This window comes from Pelobates fuscus, chromosome 9 (genome assembly GCF_036172605.1).
Source record: "Pelobates fuscus isolate aPelFus1 chromosome 9, aPelFus1.pri, whole genome shotgun sequence".
Classification (NCBI taxonomy): domain Eukaryota; kingdom Metazoa; phylum Chordata; class Amphibia; order Anura; family Pelobatidae; genus Pelobates; species Pelobates fuscus.
In genome coordinates, this window is record NC_086325.1 from 16,328,106 (window position 1) to 16,348,928 (window position 20,823).

The window sequence follows — 20,823 nt, forward strand, 5'->3', positions numbered from 1 at the left end:
GGGGCAAATCAACGTAATTTATCATCTTTAATTCTCTTAACTATCAATTCAATTATAAAATAATCTCCTGAAAATTTTGGAATTATTGCTTTTCATAAATAAATATTTATCGCACAGAATCCTGGTTAATGGTTTTGAAATCATTAGGTTGTTTTTTTCCGGGCCAAGACTAATGTCATTGAAATGAAAGGACTATAAGAACGCGGATAGCTTTGCCAAGACCTTGTTGACTAACTGCGAATTATGGACAATTGGCGATTGAATTGTACATTTTACGCCAGAATAGCCTAAATGGAAAAACACTCCTACACGATTGTTTTGACATTTAATTTGTCATGAAATTGTGCAAATTCATGGGTAGTTCTCCACCGTTCCATTTAGTGAATCAATGGATTTTGTTTGAAATAAACCATTTGGCCACTAATGTCTAGTTTTGGGCTCTGGGCCATTTTTTCCATTTTGGGACGTGCCGGATTGTCTCAGGGAAACGTTGAAACGAATCTGGAATCTGACGGTGTTTGCAGTAAACAGAGGTCTATTCTCGCTTTGAATGTTGCTGTAACGTACGATTTTCGCACCTTGACGCTGAGACAATGAGAGAATAAATGTTATGATCAAGCCATCATTCACAGAGATTTATTAATTACAGGTTTCCCCATCCCATAGAGAAACAGGTTTCAATCCTTGCGAATAGGAGAATTAATAAAATTACCATCAATCAGGATCAGGGGCGACAGAGATTATCATCACTGGATCATATCAGCAGGAGGAGGCCAGTCTATAATTTATTTCCCGGGGGTCTCGGAGTGGTCTCTCTCCTTCAGTTATCTCCCATAATGAGAAAGTAATCAGGGACGTGGGCGCCCTCCCGAGTTTGCAGAGGGAGTGGGGCTTATTATTATTATTATTATACTTTATAGATATGTTTAAACTTCATTTAACAAGCATTACAGTCTGTGTGTTTTGTCTGATTATTGGGTGGGTGAAATGATGGCCATAATAAATATAACGGACGGATGGACGATGACAGATGGATGGAGAGATTTATACAGACAATGTTAATAGCGGAGTTAACGGATTATCAGTAACTGCTTTAGTAATAGATATAAATAGAATTTAGGGTGACTATCAGAAACCTGGGAATAAATTGCCCCATAAATTGGGGTGACGAAATCAAGGCGTATCCCACTGCATTTTATCTGATTGAGGAGGCAATGCTACGAGCAGGGCATTATAAGGTTCTGGTGACCCCCACTGCTGATTATTGACATGGCGGCATCATATACCATACTGCAGTACAATGGGTTAACCTTTACCTCACACTGGGACATGGCCCCCGGCTGTGTCTGATACAGTTTGGGGTGCCCTTGTCTCCCCCTCCCCGGACGTTGCCCCTTTCTGCCAGGCCGGGAGCTTTGTCAGTAGTTCTGAAGCCACTGACGGAGGAGGGTTCACTTGGCACAGATTGTCCTCTGCAGAACATTTCATGTCTATATCTCCTTGTTATGTATTTCTGGCAATTAATTGAATGCCTGAGGGCTCAGAGCCTCAAACGAAGCAGCAGAATAAAGATCTGGAGGAGGATTTCCTGTAACTGCTTGACTACTGTCTGTGTAACTCACTGTGAGTGCCCCTCAATGCATTCTCAATGTGAGTGTCCCTCACTGCTAGCACTCACCTCCTACTCAATGTGAGTGTCCCTTACTGCTAGCACTTACCTCCTACTCAATGTGAGTGTCCGTCACTGCCAGCACTCACTGCCTTCTCACCGTGAGTATCCCTCACTGCATTCTCACCGTGAGTGTCCCTCACTGCTAGCACTCACCGCCTTCTCACCGTGAGCGTCCCTCACTGCTAGCACTCACCTATTGAATGTGAGTGTCCCTCACTGCTACCACTCACCGCCTTCTCACCATGAGTGTCCCTCACTGCTAGCACTCACCGCCTTCTCAATGTGAGTTTCTTATGTATTGCAAATTAGTTTCCACACTAAATAATCTTCACACGGGACGCATTTTTTAAAATAATTTCTTATTAATTTAATATAGTTGTATCAATCATACTTTGCGCCATTCCACGAAAGAATTGAATGAGATAAAAGCCAAAATAAAGCGTGGACATTAGGGCGATCCCAGTCGGATCACACACAGACTGGCGCTTCTTGTGTGGTAATACAAGGTGATGTGATCCGTGGTCGCAGCTGACGTGGTCATAGCACGAGAGTATAAGTTTACTGGCCAGGGCGACTCATGGTGGCCACATATAGAGGCCTGGTAGCCACACATGGCCACAGGGACTGCACTTGACATGACCAAATGTGTTACAAAAGCAGGTGATCCAATCTGCATTCTGCAAGTTTGAAAGGCATGCCTCGCTGTGTGCACATGTCCGTGTTTGCTGGTACAATAAAAATGATCATACATGGAAAAGAAATAGAGTTCTTTGGACACCATGTAGGTGAGTATTGCATTAATTACGATTTTTCCCCCTAAAGTGTCAGTCAGACGGGGGCGAAACGCGTTGGGTCGTTTCATAGTAAACACTACTAGGTGGAGGATTTGTTAGACAGGTAAGAAATGAGTGCCACCACAGCCCCAACGTAGGTACAGATTCCCAGGAAGATGGAGAGTACGGCTAGCAGAAAGGTTTGTCTGGAAGCCACACTTGCCCCGTGGTAGTCACCTTGAGCCGACGCTTTATTTGTCTAGAGAGAGAGGAATCTGGCGTTAGTAAGTGGAGGTAACAGTGAGTACACATTGTGGGCAATTGTTAAATACATAGGGAACACCCCAATTTTATCATCCCTCTTCATTAATTCCTTCCCATTTACAACCCATAGCTAATACATGCTTCCCTTCCCAAAACATGGAACTGCAACCAGTTCCTCTGGGACTACCATATACCCATGTAATTTACTGCTACCACCACTAATATCCTTACCATTACCCACATACTATAACACTACCATCACCCCACATCCTATCCAACCACCATTACTCACATACTATAACAATACTATCACCCCACATCCTATCACCATTACCCACATACTATAAGACTACCATCACCCCACTTCCTATCCCACCACCATAACACACATACTATAACACTACCATCACCCCACGTCCTATCCCACCACATTACACACATACTATAATAGTACCATCACCCCACGTCCTCTCCCACCACCATTACCCACATACTATAACACTACCATCACCCCACGTCCTATCCCACCACATTACACACATACTATAACACTACCATCACCCCACATCCTCTGCCACCATTACCCACATACTATAACACTACCATCACACCACGTCCTATCCCACCACATTACCCACATACTATAACACTACCATCAGCCCACGTCCTCTCCCACCACCATTGCCACCACCATTACCCACATACTATAATACTACCATCACCCCACGTCCTCTCCCACCACCATTACCCTCATCACCACATATTCTAACACTGCCATGTCTGCTTGAGTTTCTCCCTCCTTTTCTACTGACCCTGGTCCTCAATCCCCCCATTGTGTCTGTTCTCACCTTCTGGGACAGAATGAATGCTGCAATGCCCATGGGCCAGAAACAGCACAGCATAGAGAACACGGCCAGACCTAGATAGTCCTGCGGCAGCAACAGCGAGAAGTGACTTTCACTGTCCGTGTCACTTTCACTAGACGAGTCGTTCTAAAGGGGGAAAAAAGACAGTGTCAGCGTCCCGCACACTACTACACCATGTATACACTTCTACACCATGCCACGAATACACTATCACACCATGTAATATATACCTAATACACCACTCAATGTATAAACTACTACACCATGCCACGCATACACTACTACACCGATATGTATGCACTACTACACCGATATGTATACACTGCTACACCATCCCATGTATACACTTCTACACCATGCCACGCATACACTACTACACCGATATGTATACACTACTACACTATGTCATATATACACTGCTACACCATGCCACGCATACACTACTACACCGATATGTATACACTACTACACCATGTCATATATACACTACTACACCATCCCATGTATACACTTCGACACCATGCCACGCATACACTACTACACCATGTCATATATACACTACTACACCATGTATACACTACTACACCATTCCATGTATACACTACTACACAATGTATACACTACTTCCCCGTGCCATGTATACACTTCTACACAATTCCATGTATACACTACTACACCATGTATACACTTCTACACCACGCCATGTATACACTACTACACCATGCCATGTATACACTACACCATCCCATGTATACACTACTACACCATCCCATGTATATACTTCTACACCACGCCATGTATACATTACTACACCACGCCATGTATACACTACCACACCATGCCATGTATACCCAATACACCACACCATGTATACCCAATACACCACGCCATGTATACACTACTACACCACGCCATGTATACACTACTACACCATGCCATGTATACCTAATACACCATCCCATGTATACCTAATACACCATCCCATGTATATACTACTACACCATCCCATGTATACACTAGTACACCACGCCATGTATACACTAGTACACCACGCCATGTATACACTAGTACACCACGCCATGTATACACTAGTACACCACGCCATGTATACACTAGTACACCACGCCATGTATACACTAGTACACCACGCCATGTATACACTAGTACACCACTCCATGTATACACTACTACACCACTCCATGTATACACTACTACACCACTCCATGTATACACTACTACACCACTCCATGTATACACAACTACACCACCCCATGTATACACTACTACACCACGCCATGTATACATTACTACACCACGCCATGTATACACCACTACACCATGCCATGTATACCCAATACACCACGCCATGTATACCCAATACACCACGCCATGTATACACTACTACACCACGCCATGTATACACTACTACACCACGCCATGTATACCTACTACACCACGCCATGTATACCTACTACACCACGTATACAGTACTACGCCACGTATACACTACTACACCGCACCATGTATACACTACTACACCAGTACCCCATGTATACACTACTACACCACGCCATGTATACACTACTACACCACGCCATGTATACGCTACTACACCACGCCATGTATACACTACTACACCATCCCATGTATACCTAATACACCATCCCATGTATACCTAATACACCATCCCATGTATACCTAATACACCATCCCATGTATATACTACTACACCATCCCATGTATACACTACTACACCACGCCATGTATACACTAGTACACCACGCCATGTATACACTAGTACACCACGCCATGTATACACTAGTACACCACGCCATGTATACACTAGTACACCACGCCATGTATACACTAGTACACCACGCCATGTATACACTAGTACACCACGCCATGTATACACTAGTACACCACGCCATGTATAAACTAGTACACCACGCCATGTATAAACTAGTACACCACGCCATGTATAAACTAGTACACCACGCCATGTATACACTAGTACACCACGCCATGTATACACTAGTACACCACGCCATGTATACACTAGTACACCACGCCATGTATACACTAGTACACCACGCCATGTATACACTAGTACACCACGCCATGTATACACTAGTACACCACGCCATGTATACACTAGTACACCACTCCATGTATACACAACTACACCACCCCATGTATACACAACTACACCACCCCATGTATACACAACTACACCACCCCATGTATACACTACTACACCACGCCATGTATATACTACGCCATACATATATAATACACCACTCCATGTATACCTACTACACCACACCATGTATACCTACTACACCACGCCATGTATACACAGCACAGACACCCCCTCACACTATTTAAAGATTTGAATGTGTGTAAATGCTGTGTGTCGATGTCTCAATCTGTTGATGTGCGTCAGTCAGGGTTCCACACAGCTAGATAGTGACATGGTTATAGTTACAGAGTATATTTGATGTTTTAGTATGAGTCCGTCACATTAAACCTTTAAAACACACCTTTTCCTGCTGCTGCATTAAACAAAGTGTGAAGCCATTTCTCATTGTGCCACAAACCTGGATGGACACATTATATCTGTAATATAATGTAATCTAACACAATAAAATGTTTTACTGTCCCTTTAACAGTAGGTACCAGAATGCCAGTGATAAGTGGCAGCCTGTACAGGGAAAATGGTGACCCAGAAAATAACAAATATTGACTCGAAAAGCCAGTTTAACCCCAGCCTTTGTAAATCTACACGCTGGAAGGGAAACATTCTGAATGACTCGGACAGCCGCTGGATTGGGGGGACGGTGGGGGCACTGATCGCTAAATTAGCGACATATTTACTAAATGCTGCTTAATGGCAAGAATTTCACCTGGGCAGACAGTTGGCTTAGTTTCATGTTCGGCAGTCACTATACGTAGTGTTTATGGTCAGAGTTTAATAATCTCAGGATAATGTCATTATCAATGTATAAAGCGTTCTTACTTTCACTAGCCAGTTATGGCCTCTGGCTCTCTAATCGCTAGTCCAGAAGCTTTCTGGGCATTTCAGCTCCAATAGAAAGGACAGAATTATTAAAAATCAAATTGTAAGGGAGGTACCCGGTAAACCGATTGTGGGAAAAGGGACCATGTCACTTTAAAATCTCCCTTTAAACACAATATAACCCACGATACACCGTGAGCTGTATTGGTAAATTCCGAAGTTCACTGAGTGCCTGTAGAGGGTTGTGTTAGGCTGCGATGTGTTTTAATTAAACCGTGCTGTCAATCCGCAGAGCTAACTAACTCCCCTGGGACGACATAGCAAATAACAGCAAAGAGGGAACTGAGAGATATACACAAACACGTTAACACGGTCTGATAGACCGCCACGGAGAGAGAGACAGAGCGTCCCTCTGATAGAGCGCCATGGAGAGAGAGAGAGACAGAGCGTCCCTCTGATAGAGCGCCACGGAGAGAGACAGAGCGTCCCTCTGATAGAGCGCCACGGAGAGAGACAGAGCGTCCCTCTGATAGAGCGCCACGGAGAGAGAGACAGAGCGTCCCTCTGATAGAGCGCCACGGAGAGAGAGACAGAGCGTCCCTCTGATAGAGCGCCACGGAGAGAGAGAGAGAGAGCATCCCTCTGATAGAGCGCCACGGAGAGAGAGAGACAGAGCATCCCTCTGATAGAGCGCCACGGAGAGAGAGACAGAGCGTCACGGAAAGAGAGAGAGAGAGACAGAGCATCCCTCTGATAGAGCGCCACAGAGAGAGAGAGAGACAGACAGAGCATCCCTCTGATAGAGCGCCACGGAGAGAGAGACAGACAGAGCGTCACGGAAAGAGAGACAGAGTATCATGGAGAGAGAGAGAGAGAGAGAGACAGAGCGTCCCTTTGATAGAGCGCCACGGAGAGAGAGAGACAGAGCGTCCCTCTGGTAGTGCACCACGGAGAGAGAGACAGAGTATCATGGAGAGAGAGAGAGCGCCACGGAGAGAGAGAGACAGACAGAGCGTCACAGAGAGAGAGAGACAGAGTCTCGCTCTGTTAACTTTTCATCGACTTTTATAAGAAAAGTGGGCTATGAGTTTGGGAAACCCCCAGTAATTCTGGCACGAGCTCCCAGCCACTCCCTGTATGAGACATGGAGAGGGGGTCTGAGGATTACTTTGTTTTTATTCTGGTCTTTCTGTTTATCGCTGAATACACACTGGGAGCCACTTTCGCAATACAATGGCGGACAGATAACGCACTGCGCCAAAAGAATGACTAGGTACACATGTGCATCGCGGGGTTATTCAGGGGTCAAAGTTGCTGCACACACCGCTATCAGTCACGAGGGCATCAGTAACGGCTGTTGCGATGCCCTTGTGAACCTCAATGCAGGAGTCTGCGCGGACAGTGCTCTGATTGGAGTGCTTGTCCGCGAGGGCGCTCTAGAGCGGGAAAAAACGCAATATATAAGGCGCCCTGAGGTGATATTTTGCGTCAGAAGAAAGAAGAATGTAGAGCTGTTTTCCCCTCCGTCGCTCCCTATAAGTTCAATATGTCGTAGTCTTTTATCGGGGTTGAGGTCACCTGCCTAATTTAAAGGGGGGGTGGACTGGCTGAGTTTCGTTATCATTTTCTTTAAGTTCTGCCTAATAGGGCACAACTCTGGTGAGTTAGGTGTTAAATCTCTGGGGGTTACAAATTACGTGTTTTAAAGTAAAGTAAGACCACTTCCTTCCCAGCACACACCTGAGCCTGTGTTTTGATTCATATATTTTATGTGTCGATCCGAATTAACCCCTGCTGAGCACATGGCGAGTTATTAAAAGCGCAGATAGAAACCGGACTATAAAAATGTAAAGAAACGTAGAATGGCGCCATCTGATCCCCATCAATACCGTAACCTGTAATACAAGCACCATCACTAATGTACCAATAAACGCTCTACATGCGCCATCGCCACCGAACGCCATGTCATTCCCATAAACATTGTTATCAAAATATTTAATTGCATAACAGCGGGAAAAATAATTATAAATTCTAATTAAAGCTGTTCCCTCCCAGGACGGGCACTAATCCCATTAATTATACAGAAATAATTACTGCGCAGGGTTCGTGTAAGAGCCAAGATACAGTTTTGTTTCTTCCATAGTTAATTATGTTGAAATCCAGCCCCAGAGCTCATTCCGTTTAACCTCTCCAAGTTCGGAATCTGTTGATCTAAATTAGGACTGAATTGCGCATATTCCACTCCACTGGCTGATTCATGGGAATTATAGTCATAGTGCACTGGGAGACGTGCAGGCATGATATAATTCCAATAATGAATTGAAATCTTCATTTCTGCCTCAAGTATTTGAGAATTCCCTGGACCAACATTACTCTCTCTGAATTGGACAGTTTTAACCCTTTATACTCCTAGGTATATTTCGTATCTGGCATTTAGTTTAATGACGCTTTGTCTGCTGTCTGTGAGATGAGGAATATAACCGCCATCTGTGTGCATATTTAACAAACCTCAAGAAATTCAAACTAAAGGGAGATTAATTTTTTTAGCCTCTTGCGTTGCTATGGTAACAAAAATCTATTTGATGCGTTTGTCCGTGGGCATTATAAAGGAAAGTTGCTAACAACCAGTCATCGAATTGTCCGTGCATCATGTGATACGAGAGAACTAACTGGACCCTCGGAAAACACTTCAAAAGCTTTGTTTTACTTTGTGCAGTTGGACATTTGATAATCAATTAAAACCTGTTACCAGAGGCATGTGTGGCAGGTGCGCCAAGAAACAACAAAATGCAGGACAGAACAGCATACCTCCCAAGTGTCCCTATTTAACAGGGACAGTCCCTATTTTGGTCCCAAATCCCTCTTTTCTTCTTTTCTATCCTAATGTCCCTCGTTTCTAGGAGCTCCATATTGTTGGCGTGTCTGCGTGTATAACAGAGCTCCACAGTAATAATACTCCCAGTAATGTGTCTGAGTGTATAACAGAGCTCCACAGCAATAATACTCCCAGTAATGTGTCTGAGTGTATAACAGAGTTCCACAGCAATAATACTCCCAGTAATGTGTCTGAGTGTATAACAGAGCTCCGCAGTAATATTACTCCCAGTAATGTGTCTGAGTTTATAACAGAGCTCCACAGCAATAATACTCCCAGTAAAGTGTCTGAGTGTATAACAGAGCCCCGCAGCAATACTACCAGTAATGTGTCTGAGTGTATCACAGAGCTCCACAGCAATAATACTCCCAGTAATGTGACTGAGTGTATAACAGAGCTCCACAGCAATAATACTCCCAGTAATGTGACTGAGTGTATAACAGAGCTCCACAGCAATAATACTCCCAGTAATGGGTCTGAGTGTATAACAGAGCTCCACAGCAATAATACTCCCAGTAATGTGTCTGATCGTATAACAGAGCTCCACAGCAATAATACTCACACTCAAAATAGCCCAGCTCCTGATAACACCTCCACTCACACTCAAAACAGCCCAGCTCCTGATAACACCTCCACTCAAAACAGCCCAGCTCCTGATAACACCTCCACTCACACCCAGAACAGCCCAGCTCCTGATAACACCTCCACTCACACTCAAAACAGCCACGCTCCTGATAACACCTCCACTCAAAACAGCCCAGCTCCTGATAACACCTCCACTCAAAATAGCCCAGCTCCTGATAACACCTCCACTCACACTCAGAACAGCCCAGCTCCTGATAACACCTCCACTCACACTCAGAACAGCCCAGCTCCTGATAACACCTCCACTCACACCAAGAACAGCCACGCTCCTGATAACACCTCCACTCACACTCAGAACAGCCCCGCTTCTGATAACACCTCCACTCACACTCAGAACAGCCCCGCTCCTGATAACACCTCCACTCACACTCAAAACAGCCCAGCTCCTGATAACACCTCCACTCAAAACAGCCCAGCTCCTGATAACACCTCCACTCACACTCACACTCAGAACAGCCCTGGCCACACCCCCACTCACTCAGTGATTAGTGATGATGATGTTTTGCCTTTTGGTAGGTTTTAGGCCAGGTAAGTGCTTTGGCTGGGGTGTAATGAAGAGTTAGGCTATTGGAGAGAGTTAAAAGGGGTATATTTCATCCACGATTGAACAATCAATACTTATTGACCCTATTATTCACCTTGATCAATCACACATCAGTTTGTAAAACCGTCAGAATGTTTGGGATCCCGCGTGTTAGTCTGTGAGCTTCACATCGTTTAAACTATAGTTTGGCAGCCACGACCCAAGCGCCACGGAAAACTGAAAACTAAATTAAAGCAAACTTGTCACATTTATGCAATCCTGAGTTATTCAAATGATCTCGTGAAATGAGCTGTTCGTTCTGTGAACCATTTTTCAAACTCCTGACAGATTCATAAATTAGCCTAGAATACGGCTTCAGCCGCGCTGTGACAGCGCTGATTCATTCACAAGGCAGCGAAGGTACGGGGACTGAGCATTATCTGCACATATTGCATTGTTCTAATTGTGCATATTCTAGCAATACAGATCGGAACGAGCACAGAGACAGGGGAGCCACCTTCCACACACTCATTACTCCCGGCCTTCATGCAATAACCTGCTAACTGACTAGAATCAGCAAAATAGCAAGTTTTAGGCAAATATTTTCTGAGCTGGACTGGAGGTACCTTCCCCTATAATCTATACCTTCCTCTATAATCTGTACCTTCCTCTATAATCTATACCTTCCCCTATAATCTATACCTTCCCCTATAATCTGTACCTTCCCCTATAATCTGTACCTTCCCCTATAATCTATACCTTCCCGTATAATCTGTACCTTCCCCTATAATCTATACCTTCCTCTATAATCTATACCTTCCCCTATAATCTGTACCTTCCTCTATAATCTGTACCTTCCCCTATAATCTATACCTTCCTCTATAATCTGTACCTTCCTCTATAATCTATACCTTCCCCTATAATCTATACCTTCCCCTATAATCTGTACCTTCCCCTATAATCTGTACCTTCCCCTATAATCTATACCTTCCCGTATAATCTGTACCTTCCCCTATAATCTGTGGAGAGAGAAAAACGGGTCGCAAGAGTATTCTGAGAACGGACAGCAGCTGAAATAGCCTGCCCTACGGTGGGTCCCCGCTCAGAACTCAAGCTGGTTTTAGCTCATCTTGTGCCATTACAGAGAGAACATATCTGAAGCATATCAGACTGGTCCCACCCATACGGGCAGTCCAGATCCGAAATACCAGCAAGTTCTCTCTGCACGAGAGACACAGCAACCCCAGATGATCATTTCAGCCTTGTTAGGCATCATCAGTGAGGCATAGCTGATATCTCTCTAGGCACCTCTATAATCTGTACCTTCCTCTATAATCTGTACCTTCCTCTATAATCTGTACCTTCCCCTATAATCTGTACCTTCCTCTATATTCTGTACCTTCCTCTATAATCTGTACCTTCCTCTATAATCTGTACCTTCCTCTATAATCTGTACCTTCCTCTATAATCTGTACCTTCCCCTATAATCTGTACCTTCCCCTATAATCTGTACCTTCCTCTATAATCTGTACCTTCCTCTATAATCTGTACCTTCCTCTATAATCTATACCTTCCCCTATAATCTATACCTTCCCCTATAATCTATACCTTCCCGTATAATCTGTACCTTCCCCTATAATCTGTACCTTCCTCTATAATCTGTACCTTCCCCTATAATCTATACCTTCCTCTATAATCTGTACCTTCCTCTATAATCTATACCTTCCCCTATAATCTGTACCTTCCTCTATAATCTGTACCTTCCCCTATAATCTATACCTTCCTCTATAATCTGTACCTTCCTCTATAATCTATACCTTCCCCTATAATCTATACCTTCCCCTATAATCTGTACCTTCCCCTATAATCTATACCTTCCCGTATAATCTGTACCTTCCCCTATAATCTGTGGAGAGAGAAAAACGGGTCGCAAGAGTATTCTGAGAACGGACAGCAGCTGAAATAGCCTGCCCTACGGTGGGTCCCCGCTCAGAACTCAAGCTGGTTTTAGCTCATCTTGTGCCATTACAGAGAGAACATATCTGAAGCATATCAGACTGGTCCCACCCATACGGGCAGTCCAGATCCGAAATACCAGCAAGTTCTCTCTGCACGAGAGACACAGCAACCCCAGATGATCATTTCAGCCTTGTTAGGCATCATCAGTGAGGCATAGCTGATATCTCTCTAGGCACCTCTATAATCTGTACCTTCCTCTATAATCTGTACCTTCCTCTATAATCTGTACCTTCCCCTATAATCTGTACCTTCCTCTATATTCTGTACCTTCCTCTATAATCTGTACCTTCCTCTATAATCTGTACCTTCCTCTATAATCTGTACCTTCCTCTATAATCTGTACCTTCCCCTATAATCTGTACCTTCCCCTATAATCTGTACCTTCCTCTATAATCTGTACCTTCCCCTATAATCTGTACCTTCCCCTATAATCTGTACCTTCCTCTATAATCTATACCTTCCTCTATAATCTGTACCTTCCCCTATAATCTATACCTTCCTCTATATTCTGTACCTTCCTCTATAATCTGTACCTTCCTCTATGATCTGTACCTTCCTCTATAATCTGTACCTTCCTCTATAATCTGTACCTTCCTCTATAATCTGTACCTTCCTCTATGATCTGTACCTTCCTCTATAATCTGTACCTTCCCCTATAATCTGTACCTTCCCCTATAATCTATACCTTCCTCTATAATCTGTACCTTCCTCTATAATCTGTACCTTCCCCTATAATCTATACCTTCCCCTATAATCTGTACCTTCCACTATAATCTGTACCTTCGTCTATAATCTGTACCTTCCTCTATAATCTGTACCTTCCCCTATAATCTATACCTTCCTCTATAATCTCTACCTTCCTCTATAATCTGTACCTTCCTCTATAATCTGTACCTTCCCCTATAATCTATACCTTCCTCTATAATCTGTACATCCTCTATAATCTATACCTTCCTCTATAATCTGTACCTTCCTCTATAATCTATACCTTCCTCTATAATCTGTACCTTCCTCTATAATCTGTACCTTCCCCTATAATCTGTACCTTCCTCTATAATCTATACCTTCCTCTATAATCTGTACCTTCCTCTATAATCTGTACCTTCCTCTATAATCTGTACCTTCCCCTATAATCTGTACCTTCCCCTATAATCTATACCTTCCTCTATAATCTATACCTTCCTCTATAATCTATACCTTCCTCTATAATCTGTAGCTTCCTCTATAATCTGTACCTTCCCCTATAATCTATACCTTCCTCTATAATCTGTACCTTCCTCTATAATCTGTACCTTCCTCTATATTCTGTACCTTCCTCTATAATCTATACACTGCTCTAGTATATAATCTATACCCTTCTTTAGTATATAATCTATACCATCCTCTAGTATATAATCTATACTCTCCTCTAGTATATAATCTATGCCCTCCTCTAGTATATAATCTATACCCTCCTCTAGTATATAATCTATACCCTCCTCTAGTATATAATCTATGCCCTCCTCTAGTATATAATCTATGCCCTCCTCTAGTATATAATCTATACCCTCCTCTAGTATATAATCTATACCCTCCTCTAGTATATAATCTATGTCCTCCTCTAGTATATAATCTATGCCCTCCTCTAGTATATAATCTATACCTTCCTCTATAATCTGTACCTTCCTCTATAATCTATATCTTCCTCTATAATCTGTACCTTCCTCTATAATCTATACCTTCCTCTATAATCTGTACCTTCCTCTATAATCTGTACCTTCCCCTATAATCTGTACCTTCCTCTATAATCTATACCTTCCTCTATAATCTGTACCTTCCTCTATAATCTGTACCTTCCTCTATAATCTGTACCTTCCCCTATAATCTGTACCTTCACCTATAATCTGTACCTTCACCTATAATCTATACCTTCCTCTATAATCTATACCTTCCTCTATAATCTGTACCTTCCTCTATAATCTATACCTTCCTCTATAATCTGTAGCTTCCTCTATAAACTGTAGCTTCCTCTATAATCTGTACCTTCCCCTATAATCTATACCTTCCTCTATAATCTGTACCTTCCTCTATATTCTGTACCTTCCTCTATAATCTATACACTGCTCTAGTATATAATCTATACCCTTCTTTAGTATATAATCTATACCATCCTCTAGTATATAATCTATACCCTCCTCTAGTATATAATCTATACTCTCCTCTAGTATATAATCTATGCCCTCCTCTAGTATATAATCTATACCCTCCTCTAGTATATAATCTAAACCCTCCTCTAGTATATAATCTATGCCCTCCTCTAGTATATAATCTATACCTTCCTCTATAATCTGTACCTTCCTCTATAATCTGTACCTTCCCCTATAATCTGTACCTTCCTCTATAATCTATACCTTCCTCTATAATCTGTACCTTCCTCTATAATCTGTACCTTCCTCTATAATCTGTACCTTCTCCTATAATCTGTACCTTCACCTATAATCTGTACCTTCCCCTATAATCTATACCTTCCTCTATAATCTATACCTTCCTCTATAATCTGTACCTTCCTCTATAATCTATACCTTCCTCTATAATCTGTAGCTTCCTCTATAATCTGTAGCTTCCTCTATAATCTGTACCTTCCCCTATAATCTATACCTTCCTCTATAATCTGTACCTTCCTCTATAATCTGTACCTTCCTCTATATTCTGTACCTTCCTCTATAATCTATACACTGCTCTAGTATATAATCTATACCCTTCTTTAGTATATAATCTATACCATCCTCTAGTATATAATCTATACTCTCCTCTAGTATATAATCTATGCCCTCCTCTAGTATATAATCTATACCCTCCTCTAGTATATAATCTATGCCCTCCTCTAGTATATAATCTATGCCCTCCTCTAGTATATAATCTATACCCTCCTCTAGTATATAATCTATGCCCTCCTCTAGTATATAATCTATGCCCTCCTCTAGTATTTAATCTATACCCTCCTCTAGTATATAATCTATACCCTCCTCTAGTATATAATCTATGCCCTCCTCTAGTATATAATCTATGCCCTCCTCTAGTATATAATCTATGCCCTCCTCTAGTATATAATCTATGCCCTCCTCTAGTATATAATCTATACCCTCCTCTAGTATATAATCTATACCTTCCTCTATAATCTGTACCTTCCTCTATAATCTGTACCTTCCCCTATAATCTGTACCTTCCTCTATAATCTATACCTTCCTCTATAATCTGTACCTTCCTCTATAATCTGTACCTTCCTCTATAATCTGTACCTTCCCCTATAATCTGTACCTTCACCTATAATCTGTACCTTCCCCTATAATCTATACCTTCCTCTATAATCTATACCTTCCTCTATAATCTGTACCTTCCTCTATAATCAATACCTTCCTCTATAATCTGTAGCTTCCTCTATAATCTGTAGCTTCCTCTATAATCTGTACCTTCCCCTATAATCTATACCTTCCTCTATAATCTGTACCTTCCTCTATAATCTGTACCTTCCTCTATAATCTGTACCTTCCCCTATAATCTGTACCTTCCCCTATAATCTGTACCTTCCTCTATAATCTGTACCTTCCTCTATAATCTGTACCTTCCTCTATAATCTATACCTTCCCCTATAATCTATACCTTCCCCTATAATCTATACCTTCCCGTATAATCTGTACCTTCCCCTATAATCTGTACCTTCCTCTATAATCTGTACCTTCCCCTATAATCTATACCTTCCTCTATAATCTGTACCTTCCTCTATAATCTATACCTTCCCCTATAATCTGTACCTTCCTCTATAATCTGTACCTTCCCCTATAATCTATACCTTCCTCTATAATCTGTACCTTCCTCTATAATCTATACCTTCCCCTATAATCTATACCTTCCCCTATAATCTGTACCTTCCCCTATAATCTATACCTTCCCGTATAATCTGTACCTTCCCCTATAATCTGTGGAGAGAGAAAAACGGGTCGCAAGAGTATTCTGAGAACGGACAGCAGCTGAAATAGCCTGCCCTACGGTGGGTCCCCGCTCAGAACTCAAGCTGGTTTTAGCTCATCTTGTGCCATTACAGAGAGAACATATCTGAAGCATATCAGACTGGTCCCACCCATACGGGCAGTCCAGATCCGAAATACCAGCAAGTTCTCTCTGCACGAGAGACACAGCAACCCCAGATGATCATTTCAGCCTTGTTAGGCATCATCAGTGAGGCATAGCTGATATCTCTCTAGGCACCTCTATAATCTGTACCTTCCTCTATAATCTGTACCTTCCTCTATAATCTGTACCTTCCCCTATAATCTGTACCTTCCTCTATATTCTGTACCTTCCTCTATAATCTGTACCTTCCTCTATAATCTGTACCTTCCTCTATAATCTGTACCTTCCTCTATAATCTGTACCTTCCCCTATAATCTGTACCTTCCCCTATAATCTGTACCTTCCTCTATAATCTGTACCTTCCCCTATAATCTGTACCTTCCCCTATAATCTGTACCTTCCTCTATAATCTATACCTTCCTCTATAATCTGTACCTTCCCCTATAATCTATACCTTCCTCTATATTCTGTACCTTCCTCTATAATCTGTACCTTCCTCTATGATCTGTACCTTCCTCTATAATCTGTACCTTCCTCTATAATCTGTACCTTCCTCTATGATCTGTACCTTCCTCTATAATCTGTACCTTCCCCTATAATCTGTACCTTCCCCTATAATCTATACCTTCCTCTATAATCTGTACCTTCCTCTATAATCTGTACCTTCCCCTATAATCTATACCTTCCCCTATAATCTGTACCTTCCACTATAATCTGTACCTTCGTCTATAATCTGTACCTTCCTCTATAATCTGTACCTTCCCCTATAATCTATACCTTCCTCTATAATCTCTACCTTCCTCTATAATCTGTACCTTCCTCTATAATCTGTACCTTCCCCTATAATCTATACCTTCCTCTATAATCTGTACCTTCCTCTATAATCTATACCTTCCTCTATAATCTGTACCTTCCTCTATAATCTATACCTTCCTCTATAATCTATACCTTCCTCTATAATCTGTACCTTCCTCTATAATCTGTACCTTCCCCTATAATCTGTACCTTCCTCTATAATCTATACCTTCCTCTATAATCTGTACCTTCCTCTATAATCTGTACCTTCCTCTATAATCTGTACCTTCCCCTATAATCTGTACCTTCCCCTATAATCTATACCTTCCTCTATAATCTATACCTTCCTCTATAATCTATACCTTCCTCTATAATCTGTAGCTTCCTCTATAATCTGTACCTTCCCCTATAATCTATACCTTCCTCTATAATCTGTACCTTCCTCTATAATCTGTACCTTCCTCTATATTCTGTACCTTCCTCTATAATCTATACACTGCTCTAGTATATAATCTATACCCTTCTTTAGTATATAATCTATACCATCCTCTAGTATATAATCTATACTCTCCTCTAGTATATAATCTATGCCCTCCTCTAGTATATAATCTATACCCTCCTCTAGTATATAATCTATACCCTCCTCTAGTATATAATCTATGCCCTCCCCTAGTATATAATCTATGCCCTCCTCTAGTATATAATCTATACCCTCCTCTAGTATATAATCTATACCCTCCTCTAGTATATAATCTATGCCCTCCTCTAGTATATAATCTATGCCCTCCTCTAGTATATAATCTATACCTTCCTCTATAATCTGTACCTTCCTCTATAATCTATATCTTCCTCTATAATCTGTACCTTCCTCTATAATCTATACCTTCCTCTATAATCTATACCTTCCTCTATAATCTGTACCTTCCTCTATAATCTGTACCTTCCCCTATAATCTGTACCTTCCTCTATAATCTATACCTTCCTCTATAATCTGTACCTTCCTCTATAATCTGTACCTTCCTCTATAATCTGTACCTTCCTCTATAATCTGTACCTTCCCCTATAATCTGTACCTTCACCTATAATCTGTACCTTCCCCTATAATCTATACCTTCCTCTATAATCTATACCTTCCTCTATAATCTGTACCTTCCTCTATAATCTATACCTTCCTCTATAATCTGTAGCTTCCTCTATAATCTGTAGCTTCCTCTATAATCTGTACCTTCCCCTATAATCTATACCTTCCTCTATAATCTGTACCTTCCTCTATAATCTGTACCTTCCTCTATATTCTGTACCTTCCTCTATAATCTATACACTGCTCTAGTATATAATCTATACCCTTCTTTGGTATATAATCTATACCATCCTCTAGTATATAATCTATACCCTCCTCTAGTATATAATCTATACTCTCCTCTAGTATATAATCTATGCCCTCCTCTAGTATATAATCTATACCCTCCTCTAGTATATAATCTAAACCCTCCTCTAGTATATAATCTATGCCCTCCTCTAGTATATAATCTATACCTTCCTCTATAATCTGTACCTTCCTCTATAATCTGTACCTTCCCCTATAATCTGTACCTTCCTCTATAATCTATACCTTCCTCTATAATCTGTACCTTCCTCTATAATCTGTACCTTCTCCTATAATCTGTACCTTCACCTATAATCTGTACCTTCCCCTATAATCTATACCTTCCTCTATAATCTATACCTTCCTCTATAATCTGTACCTTCCTCTATAATCTATACCTTCCTCTATAATCTGTAGCTTCCTCTATAATCTGTAGCTTCCTCTATAATCTGTACCTTCCCCTATAATCTATACCTTCCTCTATAATCTGTACCTTCCTCTATAATCTGTACCTTCCTCTATATTCTGTACCTTCCTCTATAATCTATACACTGCTCTAGTATATAATCTATACCCTTCTTTAGTATATAATCTATACCATCCTCTAGTATATAATCTATACTCTCCTCTAGTATATAATTTATGCCCTCCTCTAGTATATAATCTATACCCTCCTCTAGTATATAATCTATGCCCTCCTCTAGTATATAATCTATGCCCTCCTCTAGTATATAATCTATACCCTCCTCTAGTATATAATCTATGCCCTCCTCTAGTATATAATCTATGCCCTCCTCTAGTATTTAATCTATACCCTCCTCTAGTATATAATCTATACCCTCCTCTAGTATATAATCTATGCCCTCCTCTAGTATATAATCTATGCCCTCCTCTAGTATATAATCTATGCCCTCCTCTAGTATATAATCTATGCCCTCCTCTAGTATATAATCTATACCCTCCTCTAGTATATAATCTATACCTTCCTCTATAATCTGTACCTTCCTCTATAATCTGTACCTTCCCCTATAATCTGTACCTTCCTCTATAATCTATACCTTCCTCTATAATCTGTACCTTCCTCTATAATCTGTACCTTCCTCTATAATCTGTACCTTCCCCTATAATCTGTACCTTCACCTATAATCTGTACCTTCCCCTATAATCTATACCTTCCTCTATAATCTATACCTTCCTCTATAATCTGTACCTTCCTCTATAATCTATACCTTCCTCTATAATCTGTAGCTTCCTCTATAATCTGTAGCTTCCTCTATAATCTGTACCTTCCCCTATAATCTGTACCTTCCTCTATAATCTGTACCTTCCTCTATAATCTGTACCTTCCTCTATATTCTGTACCTTCCTCTATAATCTATACACTGCTCTAGTATATAATCTATACCCTTCTTTAGTATATAATCTATACCATCCTCTAGTATATAATCTATACCCTCCTCTAGTATATAATCTATACTCTCCTCTAGTATATAATCTATGCCCTCCTCTAGTATATAATCTATACCCTCCTCTAGTATATAATCTATACCCTCCTCTAGTATATAATCTATGCCCTCCTCTAGTATATAATCTATGCCCTCCTCTAGTATATGATCTATACCCTCCTCTAGTATATAATCTATGCCCTCCTCTAGTATATAATCTATGCCCTCCTCTAGTATTTAATCTATACCCTCCTCTAGTATATAATCTATACCCTCCTCTAGTATATAATCTATGCCCTCCTCTAGTATATAATCTATACCCTCCTCTAGTATATAATCTATGCCCTCCTCTAGTATATAATCTATGCCCTCCTCTAGTATATAATCTATACCCTCCTCTAGTATATAATCTATACCATCCTTTATCATACAATCTATACCCTCCTCTAAT

The 20,823-nt window shown here is 41.2% G+C and overlaps 1 protein-coding gene across 1 annotated transcript in view; it reads right to left on the reverse strand.

The window, feature by feature from the left end:
• Positions 1-2,053: 2,053 nt before the first annotated feature.
• The window catches only part of TMEM91 (transmembrane protein 91), a 43,887-nt gene continuing 25,117 nt past the window's right edge, over positions 2,054-20,823 (reverse strand). The window contains exons 3-4 of the mRNA XM_063431292.1: positions 3,558-3,701; positions 2,054-2,704 (exon numbers count right to left, since the gene is read on the reverse strand). Coding sequence (XP_063287362.1) covers positions 2,546-2,704; positions 3,558-3,701 — 303 coding nt within the window. The 3' untranslated portion in view covers positions 2,054-2,545. The remainder of the gene's footprint in view (positions 2,705-3,557; positions 3,702-20,823) is intronic.